Source organism: Pelobates fuscus, chromosome 6 (assembly GCF_036172605.1).
Source record: "Pelobates fuscus isolate aPelFus1 chromosome 6, aPelFus1.pri, whole genome shotgun sequence".
Lineage (NCBI taxonomy): Eukaryota > Metazoa > Chordata > Amphibia > Anura > Pelobatidae > Pelobates > Pelobates fuscus.
The window spans coordinates 56,547,467-56,559,471 of NC_086322.1; the positions used below are offsets into that span (position 1 = coordinate 56,547,467).

Below are 12,005 nucleotides of genomic sequence, written 5' to 3' on the forward strand. Positions count from 1 at the left end.
GCAAATAACCCCTTATGAACCTTTAGGTTTATTGCATACATTTTCTGTGTTTAACGTGTGTGTAGCATGTTTGTTCTTTGCTAGTGTATGTGTGTTGTGTGGCCAAACAGCTCACACGGGAGATATTTAGACTCTTTATGCATTTAATATTAAACAGCTTACATATTTGCACTGCAAAAATGTGACAGTGGCATAACAGTGTACGTGTCTCTCTGTATATGCTGATATACTGTTTGTAAATATGTGTGTGTGTTCTGTATACGTGTGTGTGTCTGCAATGTATTTGTGTATGAAGGTGTCTGCGTGAGTATGTGGCTCTTTGTGTTTAATATATGTGGATCGATGTGATTGGGGGTGTTTTGTCCATGAGCTTGCGTATTGTCTTTGTGTGTCTGCACATTGTGTGTGTGTGTGTGTGTAATATTACTGTGTGTGTTGCTTTGTGGTATGAGCACATAGTACAGTACTAACCCCCACTCACTGCCTGTCACTCACCCTCCTTTGTTCCTTGGGACCCACCCCAGTTTCCAGCCCCTCTCCACCATTGGTCGGATCCCCTGCCAGTCAGGGCTGTGTGGGGAGCATTGCTGGGCCGGGGAGCTTGCAGCTGCTGTTTCTCCTCCATTGTCCTGGAGCCCTGGGACTCTGCCTCTCCTTCCATTATACTGGGGAGACCTGGATCTTCCGGAGGAGCTGCAGCCATGCAGAAACCCTGCAGAGGTAAGCCCCAGAGCCTGGGATTGGGGAGTACATGGAGTGTGTGCTATTGGGAGAGAAGCATGGGCTGATCCAACATGTCCATACAGAGCCATTCCAGCTCCTACTCTCAGACGTTCTATGCAGTGATACATTGTTACTATCCAGGCATGGCTGATGTGTGCCTGAACAGCTCATTGTGGATGGATGGGAGTAATGAGAGCTGCTGGCCAGCATCAGCAAGATGTCACTACCCACCCAAAATAGGCATTACCGTTTTATAGGGTATCTTAACTTTCTACATGGAGCACAAGCTCTCCGATTGCACATCCATCCAAGTACATCCCAGATGTTTATGATCTAATTTTCCCATGATGCTTAGAAGGTTTTCATGGTGGCTGAGTATCATGGGAAATGCAGTTCAAAAATATATGGTGTGCCAAGGTTAGCCATCACTGGTATAGGACATGTGAGAATAGAGTATGTTTGTTAAATATGTTACATGGATCTGATAAATGAATGTTTGTTTTGTGTTGTATTTATTTATAAAATATTTAACCAGGATGGATACATCCAAATAATACTCTCTAATTATATTGCTGTGTTTGGAGAAATGAAGTGTTTCCCAGCTGTGTGGGTGGATTGAACTCCTAGTCTACTGGACAATATAATTTGAATTTTTCAATGAATTCCTCACAAGTCACACTTATTTTGTGAATATTCTTTGTAGTTTTGCAGAATTTGTCCAGTTCATCAATTTTGACCTAAAATTATAAAGTTCCCTGGTCAATTCCTGACTAAACCCATTCATTGACTAACCTTAGGAATGAAATGGGTCTACACTAACTGGTTTAACTCAAGGACACGGGCTGCAATTACAGAATCTGTTTCCATCTAAATCTGAAGTAACTGTTTCAAAATCAAAGTTTCTCAAATCCTGATTCTGATGAGCTTTGAAAATGTGTTTATTGCCAGTCTTAATTTTATGCCTGAATGGTGAGTTCTGGTTAGTTGGAACCTAGATGTGAAGATATAGGGCAAAAATATCACTTTAGAAATATGGCTAAAATGAATATCGATCATATTCTGTTGTGTGTGTGTGTGCCATAATTTAGCAGTTGTATTTTCTTATTCATCGCAAATCACAGTTTAGTGAATAAGCTATTTTATCTGACAGTAGTGGCAGGAGAGAGCAAGGCGCTGCCGAAATTCTTACATCTCAAAATTAGATTTTTACGTGATTAATATTGCGGTTATAAGATCTTGAATGCAGGTGCCCATTAACACTAAACACTCCCGAACCGTAGCACAGTTTGGAATATTTGGGTCTGTTTAGCACTGTCTACACCCCCACCAGTTTTTTTTATCTTGTTTTTATTTACACTTGTTATCATGAACAAATGACCCTATTGCAAGCTCAACAATACACCGTTTACACAGTTCTACTTGACTTTAAATTATTCTGGCTTTCCAGTGATCTGAGTCAGCTCCTCACATCACCCAGTTATTTTATTTCCTGTAATCTGTGACTGAGGATACATTCAGCCAATCTGATTGTTTGATATACTTTTGGTTTTAGTAGAATGTATTTTCATTTTTGTAAAAACATTTTTTACCCTCTTTGGGGAATTGTCTTCATTTCAAAACCAGAAAAAAACCAACAACCAACAGCAAATGGATGCGTTCTATCTTAGAACTAGAAACCAGTGGCTCAAGTTAAATGGATTTGCGATTACTCTAGCTGGACTCGTAACAGCCTTTGAATTGATATGTGATTTAATTTGCTGTGTGAAATCCGTTCTCTTTCGAAGGACTGTGAAGTAGATCTTGATTTAATGAAGTGCTTGATTTGTATTTTGCAGTCTAGAGCTTAGCTTGTTACTATTGCTCTTCTGAAGCGCTGATGTAATTTCTTAGTTTTGGACCATGAAAACGATGACTAGAGATCCTCATCTCTTTTAAAGGAGGCCAGCAGGACTCTGTGAGGAAGTATTAAATGCAGATTTATTCTAAAGCTGTGTGTAAACGTTAAACTTCACCGGAAGTGTGTCCGGTATAATTCCAGAACTGTAGAAGAATATGTTCTTGTTTTTGTATTCCTGATTTTCTTTATTTCTGTGCTTTAGTTTAGCTGTGCTTAATTAATGAATACTGTGTACATATAGGTGCGCCCACGTACATGTTAATGCAGGATAGTATTGTCCTCACTATACCTTTTTAAATCAATATGAACACTTTTGCATGAGTTTGTTAGCTTGTATGCATTTTTTTCCCCTCACATTCAGTATATGCGACAAAAATAGATACATAAAAATTGTCTAATACCTTGCTTGTATGTATTTGGACTCTGAAGGCATTACTAGTAGTACAGCTCACTAAAAATGGCAACGGAATGCATAAAAGATATCTGTAAAATTTTAGATTTCTAAAATAAAGGTATTAAAAACTGCTATATCAATCTTTATCAATCTCTGCAATGTGAACAGTGAAATCATAGAGTCCATTTACTCCTCCTCCCTCCCTGCCTGCTTCCTGACTGTAGGAGTAATATGATCCATTGAAACTTCCTGTACTGTTTGAAAGCAGGAGGTGAGGCTACCTTTTCAGCACACACACAGACATTTCATCAGTGACTAGTGGCTTCTGGCAGATTACCTTTTTTCCCTCTACTAGCTGGTAATCATAACTAGTATATACAGTGGTATATTCTGGTTTTGTGCTGCTCAGGCATCCCCTCCCCCCCCCTTCTAAATTTCATTTCCTGTTAAAAACCAACACTCTCTTTGCTTGACAGACACACGTCTTTACTGATGCATACACTGACAAACACTCACTGACACATACACCATCAGTGTCACACACACTGTTTAACCAACACAGACTCACTGACAGACAGACACTCACATTCACCGACAAGACACATACTCACTGACAAGACACATAGACAAGGCGAATGCATTGTCAGCCTCTGAAAATAAAATGTCTCTACTCAGTTTGAGAATTGAAGGGGTTAAGTAAGAAATCATGACTAACTCTGTATACATATGGTTAACGCTAGAACAAAGTGATCTCTTTAAGTGGACACTGTAATAACTAAACTACTGCATCTCCTCGTACTGGGTAGTGAAAATAGTTTAATGGCCACCATATCCCTGGTTATTATCAAATCATTTTCGGAGTTGATGAGGAAATTCTTTTTATTTTTATTCCAAATGCCAGAAGGATAACAATAAGAAACAAAATCAGATGCATATTTATTTAAACCAAGAAAAAGGTAATTTTTAGGTTGCTTTTCATTTTAAATCAGAATCATGAGTTTCTAATATGCACCAGAAGGCACATTAGACTTGTCTATTAGTCATTTTAACAGGGTCATATGTCCTCTCATGGGAGATAATTATGTGATAGGCTCCTGCATCCACCCTTTATTGTTCTGAGGGTAAAGGCCTACCTCAGTCATCACTAGCAAAACTATGCATTTAGTCTTTCTTCATTACTTTGTCTTTCTTTAGTTTTTTTTTTTTTTGGACAGTATGATTTTTAGCGAATTGCATGAATTTGCACTCCATAGATGCTTCCTGCGCATCCAGATGGGATTGCAGATTCTGTAACATTTGGCAGGATTTAGCTAATTGTGTCTCTTTGGATCACCCCTATGTAATATATTTAGAGGGTCACAAGGGGCATGAAATGTATCATACTATTTTACAATGACCCGTAAAGAGTGGAGCACAGATCACACAACCCTCAAGGCTGGAGAGACTCAGAATGACACCACATTTTATTGCATTATTTTTTTTTTATTATTTAAGAAAGACATCCGAGATTACCATTTTTTGCTGTAAATGTGCAGCTTCTGAAGGAGCCATTTTTTGAGATTTTCAAGCCAATCCTGGCCATTCCAGTGTTGTCAGAAGCACCATGCATGCCCCATAATTCCCTATCTTAAACCAGTGATAGGCAACCTTTGCCACTCCAAGTGTGGATTACATCACTTTAATGTTCTTACAGCCATAATGCTGGCAAAGCATCATGGAAGGTGTAGTCCTAAACATCTGGAGTGCCGAAGGTTACCTACTGCTGCACTAAGCTATCCATTCCTGGTAAGTAGCTTTATTCATGTCTTTTCACAAATAAAGCAACCACAAGCAGCACAGACTCTGTTACAAAAAAGTACCAATCAACTGGGACTTGTAGGCCTTCGCTACACGTGTAAACGTGCTGTACAAGTTCTTATATAGCTGGACATGTAGCTGCATCCATTTTTGCAATATCCTGCATAAAGGATGGGGTGTACTGCTCCTTGTACTATAACTGAACTGACACAAGGAGGGTAGATGATAATTGTGTTTGGGGTGTATTTTTAAACACTTTTTAAATATGAGAAGGGTGAGAAATACAATGGCAAGTGTTCATACCTACCAAGCATGTAAAAGGCTTATCTGCTAGCTAATCGTTGAATACAATTCCCCTATTGTGCATTTTAAATAATAATAAATCCGAATGTATAGTGTGATGGAGTTACAAATGGCAAGAATTCTGGTCTTAAAGGAGCTGATTTGCATTTACAATACCAAGCCTGCCATTTGCTAAGTGTTCATTGTGTGCTGTGAGTCATATACATTGTCTATAGTACTTTATGGTACAACTGTGTATAAATCTGTGGGGTTTATTTTCTAAACAATGAATTGCAGTGAATTAAAAAAATGATTTGGCAAAATTCTGACAAAAAGTAGCTGATCTGGAAAAATAAATCTCCAATTTGGCTGTACCTGTAGTCAAAACGTGGCTGTTTTTGCCTAAATTTGCCATTCGGTTTTCAATTTACTACGATTTGCTGTTTGTGTATAAAAAGATGTGTATTGTTTAAATATTAAAACGGCAATCTCCACATCCATCTATTACATGGAACCTATTGGGTACTAGAACCTATTGGGTTTCAGAAATATGATGATCTCGTTGGCAGGGAACACGAGATTAAATTTGTAGTACCAAAATTGGAATCCCCAGCACTGGCAGAACGGAACAAAAAGGGGTGTGTGTTAGGAATGCTGTCTGCACGACATGATAAACATCTTAATCCACAAACTGGGTGTCATTGGATCTACACAGGATGGCTTTCAAAATACATTTCTTAAAATAAAAAAAACCTAAGCAGTCTTTTTTTTTCTACCTTCATTATGTGATGAAGGTCATCGTTAAGTAATGTTCACAGTACAGCACATTCGTACAGAATTATTAGGCAACCACTGGGGTGAGGAGGAGAACAATGATGGTTAAACACAGCACCCGAACGGCTGGAGGTGTATCATGGAAAGTGTAGTTCACCAACATCTGTAGTCTACCTTTAGTAGGCAGAACATTAATGTTGTCTAATGTTTAATATTTGTATGTCACTGAGCATTACATGGTGACACTCAAATATGTATGCCCTATTGAGTGAGGCTTTCCTGTCTTACCCCGTCACTCTGCAGCTGGACGGGTGTTACCAGGTTGCATATTGTGCACAATAATCTTAAAGAAACACTGTAGCTTTAGGAATACAAACATCTATCTCTACTGCTATAGTGACTCCCTCATCAGGATTTGAAAGGTGATTATTACTAACTTTGCAGCCTCACTGTGTTGGGCTTGCCATGGCTGCTTCACCCGCTTGATAATCTTAGCCAATAGAATGCATCCCTATTGGGAGGCCAGTGCGCATGTACAGCATATCACTGCGCAGCACCAATCAAATGCTCTCTTAGAGCAGTAGTTAATTGAAACCTGAGTCTGACTCAGTTCTCACATGGGAAACGTATCTAGTGGGTGTCAGGAAGACAGCCACTAGTGGTGTGCTTAACCCTGCAATGGAAAAACATGTTTACCGGATGCAGGGTTAAAATTAAAGAGCTACTGCACCCAAAACTTAAATGATAAGCTAATCAGAGCTTCTGCTGTCAATTCAGGCTATGGGGAAATGGCTATGTTTGACTCATTGTGTGAGTGGTTCTGTGGAGCACCCCGTGGTGTTGTTCTATCTCACAGTACGAGAGTACAGTAGTGAGGTGGACTCCTGGATGGATCACAACTGAAATATGGGCCCACAGAGGAGAGCCTTTTAGAGAAGTATGTCCTCTGTTTACTTCTGTCCTGGGCTGAGGCACATCATTGAATGTGTTTTCTTTAGGGCGTTGCAAAATACGCAAAGACCCCAATAGTAACAGAACTGACCAGAAAATGTCAAATTTTAGGCCCAAATTGCCAAATCGGGGAAATCCCTCCAGCATGACCACTATCAACGAATGAATGCAATTCTATGCAGAGTAATATGCAAGAACTGACATTCGTCAGGCTGAAACTCTCGTTCCTGGCTGGCTAATGATGCCCTATGACACTGCCAAAGGTGGAGTCAGACTCTGTACACGCAGCGTTTTAAAAGCAAAACACTGCACATATAGACTCCAGGCACTATTACCACTTCAAATCATTGGAATAACCCTTTAAGGCACCCAGGTAAAGATGTACATTAAAGGAGTACTTCAACATTATAGGTAAACACATACAGACATTTAGGCATAACATTGGAACATTGTACACCTACTTTGGAATAATGTCCCACTTCTTATTTTTTCACTGAAATAAAGAGATTTCTTACCTCTAATCCAGGGACACTGCTCCACATGAGTGCCTAGCAGTCTACTTTTCTACCCTACCCTTACCTTATGTGTCACTATACCCCACTCCTTCTAGCATGTAAGCTCATTGAGCAGGTCCCTCAATCCCTCTGTGTCTGTTTGTCCAACTTGTCTGGTTACAAATACACTGCACTGCGGAATGTGTTGGTGCTTTATAAATAATAATAATAATCAGTGATATCCCAGCCTAATAGAATACTTCTAATAGAGAAACACAGGGGCAAAGGACCCATGCATGGAAATTATATTGCTGTAAGGAGAAGCGATGCTTTTCAATCAACAGCACCCACCAGGCTGTCAGACAGCTGGGCGGTTGCAACCCACACATTTTATCAAAGTGCTAATTCGTCTTGAAAAGTCTAAAAAAACTTGCATTCTTTTCCAAATATTAAGACCTGTTTGTACAAAGGAAAACCAGCTGATTTAGCAAGGGATTTAAAAAAAAAAAAGAAAAAATTGACATACGCAGCTCACCTAATAAACAGATCCTTAAATAGACTTCATGGGAAATATGTACTAACTTAGCTATGAAAATTAAGAGTAAATAATTTCTAAAGTTGTCGACGGAGACCAATCAGAACCAGGCGATGTGCTGCAGGAATGACTGAAATGATATGTCAAACCGTGAAATACAATAACTTTAAAATCTATATCGTTGTATTTTATGGTTTGATAAGTCGGTCAGTAATTATTGCAGAAAATCCATGAGGTCTGATTGTTCTCCAATGACATCCATATATGTCTCAGCCAATCACAGGTGTCCTATTCAAACAATGGAAGAAGCACTGTGATGTCTTGTAGTGAGAGCTACACATTTTTTTTACAGTATTTGTCAGATCCCACAAGCATTTTTTTTTTCTTCCAATGGTTCTGTGAAACAGTGACATTTACTTAAATGGGATATTGTTGACTGTGGTGTGACGAACACACATGCTAAGTAATGATCCCATATAAGGCATAGAAGGACCAGGACTGTCTGACAGATCCAATTCCTGAACGACATGTGAACAAAATGAGATTCAAAGGATTTACCAGCAAAACCAGATATTTAGCGGTATTTTTAAAATAATATTTGCTTTTTAAAAAAGATACTATTTATTAATGTATTAATACATTAATAAAAGTGTTGGTACAGCTGTCAGGAGGCACTACAGGATAAAATGTATCACAGTATAACAGAACTAATAATACAATGTATTTTCCCCTTTTTTGTGTAATTGCAATAAAAACATGCAGGCTAGTTCTAGTCCCACACGTCGCCCAATGCCACTGTGTGTAGATTAAGGTCTCTACTCTCTAAACAGCGGCGTGTGCTGATGAGAACCTTCCTTTTAGATCAAAACAAAAGATTAGAAAATATCACTTGGTGTATATTTGTCCAGCTCTGCTATTTGGGCCTGAGTCACAGCTCGCTGTTTAGTGAGTAGACCATATATCACAGGTAAAACAGACCTGTCAAGTGCAGCTTTAAAACAAGTAATATTTGAGATTTGTGTGACAGAATATTTTTAAAACACCCTCCATTTTCAAGGCAGCTTGCCTGGTCATATTTCCCGGTCCTGCAGCTAGAGCCTCAAAGATTGAGAGATTGTTGTAACCATTTTAAATGAGAGGAGGCTACATTAGTCTACATTTTAGAAGCTATGCAAAGAAACAGTGATGGGCTTTTGGAAATCTCCATGCCGCACATCCATTAACTAAAATGTCATTTTTACTGTCACTCTGCTTGACAGACGTGTCATGACCATGCCCTCTGTTTTGACATCCAAAGACTGTGGCACGTGCGACTTGTGAATACACTGATGCAAACAAGCAATTCATTCACTCAGTGTGTGTGTGTGTGTGTGTGTGTGTGTGTGTGTATGATATATATATATATATATATATATATATATATAGGAAACCTAGATTAGGTGTTTTTAAAAAAAAAACTTTTACAGACTAATAAAGTCTGTCGACATTGAAGTTGCTGTTTAGTAGATAGGAGAGTGCGCTGGATCTTGTGTATTTATTATATATATATATATATATATATATGCATCTACATCTTGTTCTGTTCTTGTGTGAACCCATTTTACAGCTCAAATTAAAATGTTGGCAATTTAATCACAACAATATATAAGATAAAGCTTTGATTATTTATTTTATTTGAAGCTCACACAAACCTACTGATTATATAATTCCATTAATACAACAATATTTTTAGTAACTGTGTCATGAGATATTCTCTTGGCACATGATAATACTGGACTATTTGGATATTATACCGCTGTGCAATGATGTTTGACCACAACTGCTTTGGCTACCCTGAATCAGAAGGAGGGGACACAAGTCACTCCTAGTAGAGCTCCTGTCACTATAGATTTTGTAAATTAGATGATCAGCAAAGTTTAGAGTATACTAACATTTCACTGGAGTCATAGGGCACAGCAGAGTTTACAAACATGCTTTGCCATTGACAGCAGGAAGTGGCAGAGTGGTCATACAGACTGGGGATCTTATCTGGGTGACCTACAGTTCAGCTCCCTGCCAGGAGCCTTCCTCAGCGCTCCACCTCAAATCATCCAAACTGCTACAAGATTTTGTCAATTGCATATTTAATGGCAAACTGAATTATAATGTTTAAACATTATATATAATCATGGACTTTTCTTTTACCCTGTTTTGGAATGCAAGAATTTAATATTTAATATCCCTAACCTACCTTTTTCCCCCCCTTTGTTCTTAATGCAAGGAAGTGGTGAGATTGCATCACTAGTAGAGTGGACCTGAGTGGGGAAATAATTAATATTTACTATGTAAAAGTCTTTAAACAAAGAGCATTGCTCCGCTTCATCTAGTATATGTTTTGTCTTATGGTAACTGAAGAGACTAATTGAAGCCGCAATATGGGGAATGTAAAGACATGTTCAGGAGTACTTTGAACTCATTGGGTTCCTTAGTATATGGCTGTCATATAATTTATTCTAAAAATAGTCAGGTCATAGATTCATATGTAACTATTAAAATACCCATCATTAAAAGGCGTGGGAAAGGAATCGTGCACAGCTGATGAATATATGCTCTTTCATGTCAATTCATTTGAGTTATTTTTGGGCAAAGTTCTGAAAACTGAGCTGACACTGAAAAACAAGAGAACATTCTGGGTGATTGCTTATTTTAATTTACAGTTCACCAGTTCACAGCTTCTTGTATTGGGGGTACATGGCAGTTCCCTGCACTGTGAGAATGCAGAATCCTAGCTGGAGTTACATTGATGTGGTGCTGCTCTGTTTCAAATACTAAACCATTGTAGAATTAAGATAATCAAGTGAATTGATGAATAATTAACGAATGGGAATATTTAGAGATAAAGCAGGACCTGCTCAAACAAACTTACAGTCTATGGTTTAACGAGATCCCCAGCAGCACATCCCCTCTGTGCTGCTTGGGCTAATGAGTTGGCTGTAGTCGGGGCCGGTGCAAGGATTTTTGTCTACAAAGGTGAAGATGAATTTTGCAAACTCCCTCCGCCCCCCCCCAAAAAAAAAAACAGTGCACCTATACCTTTGTGTCTTGTAAAAACCTTAACTTCCTTAGCCCCTTCCGGGTTTCTTATCTACTCTGTTGGATGTCTTACCCCCTTTTGCCCATTTGCGTGTCTTTCACCCCCTTTTGTGTATCTTATCCCCTTTTGTGTATCTTATCCCCTTTTGTGTATCTTATCCCCCTTTTTGTGTATCTTATCCCCCTTTTTGTGTATCTTATCCCCCTTTTTGTGTCTTACACTCCCTTGTGTATCTCTTACTTCTCTCAGCCCCTTTATGTATATATATATATATATATTACATTCACACCAGCCCCGTTGTGTGTCCCTTTCTCTACCCCAGCTCTTTTGTATGACTCTTTATCTTCCCCCATCCACTTTCTGTGTCTCCTACCACTCAGTCCCTTTGTGTGTATCTTTCCTCATAGATATACAAGCGAAAAGACATTCATGCACAATGTAGCAGAGACTCTCTGGCTGTTCAGCATATTCCCTGTTTATTTGTTAGGTGACCCCAGAAACTTTCGTGTGGATTTATTGCTAAAGACTTTCATGTGGATTTGTAATACAGTTAAAGCATTTGTCAGGTTGTTTGGTAAAAAGTCATATAAAACTTAATTGAACTGCTTCATTCACCATCCAAAACAAAGTACCAAACAACCAGACCACCCTGATGTGAAGCGCGGCTGTAATTAACCTCCCTGTTCGTTTCATTGCACTCTCATTTGAAAAAGCACGAACGCATTGTTTAAGTCCCTGGGTGGCCGCCATTTCGGCAACCGAACACGTGGCGGCGGCCATCTTAACACACGAACAGCGGTGTTTGGTCGTCGAGTATCTGGAACTCAAATCGGACACTCGACTACGCGAACACCGCTAAGACCTCCAGGGCTCCAGAAAATACAGACTGAAACTCATGAACAGCCTGCCGTTCGGTAGGATGAATCCCAAGAACAAGGGGATTCACCCGAATGCCAGCCCAGCACTGGATAGCATATATTTTCGGGACTTTTAATGCACGAAAGGAGATCGACCGCCAGGCCAAACTGTATGGAACTAATTTCGGCTACTGCTGCCTGTGCGGTGGGTCAAAAGTTTACTTCCAC

General features: G+C 39.2%; 1 protein-coding gene across 3 annotated transcripts in view; it reads left to right on the forward strand.

The window, feature by feature from the left end:
* The first annotated feature begins 582 nt into the window (after positions 1–582).
* Positions 583–12,005, forward strand: part of AFAP1 (actin filament associated protein 1) — a 128,100-nt gene continuing 116,677 nt past the window's right edge. For all 3 annotated transcript variants that reach the window (XM_063457736.1, XM_063457738.1, XM_063457737.1), the window contains exon 1: positions 583–720. In XM_063457736.1, the coding sequence (XP_063313806.1) occupies positions 702–720 (19 nt within the window). In that variant the 5' untranslated portion in view covers positions 583–701. The remainder of the gene's footprint in view (positions 721–12,005) is intronic.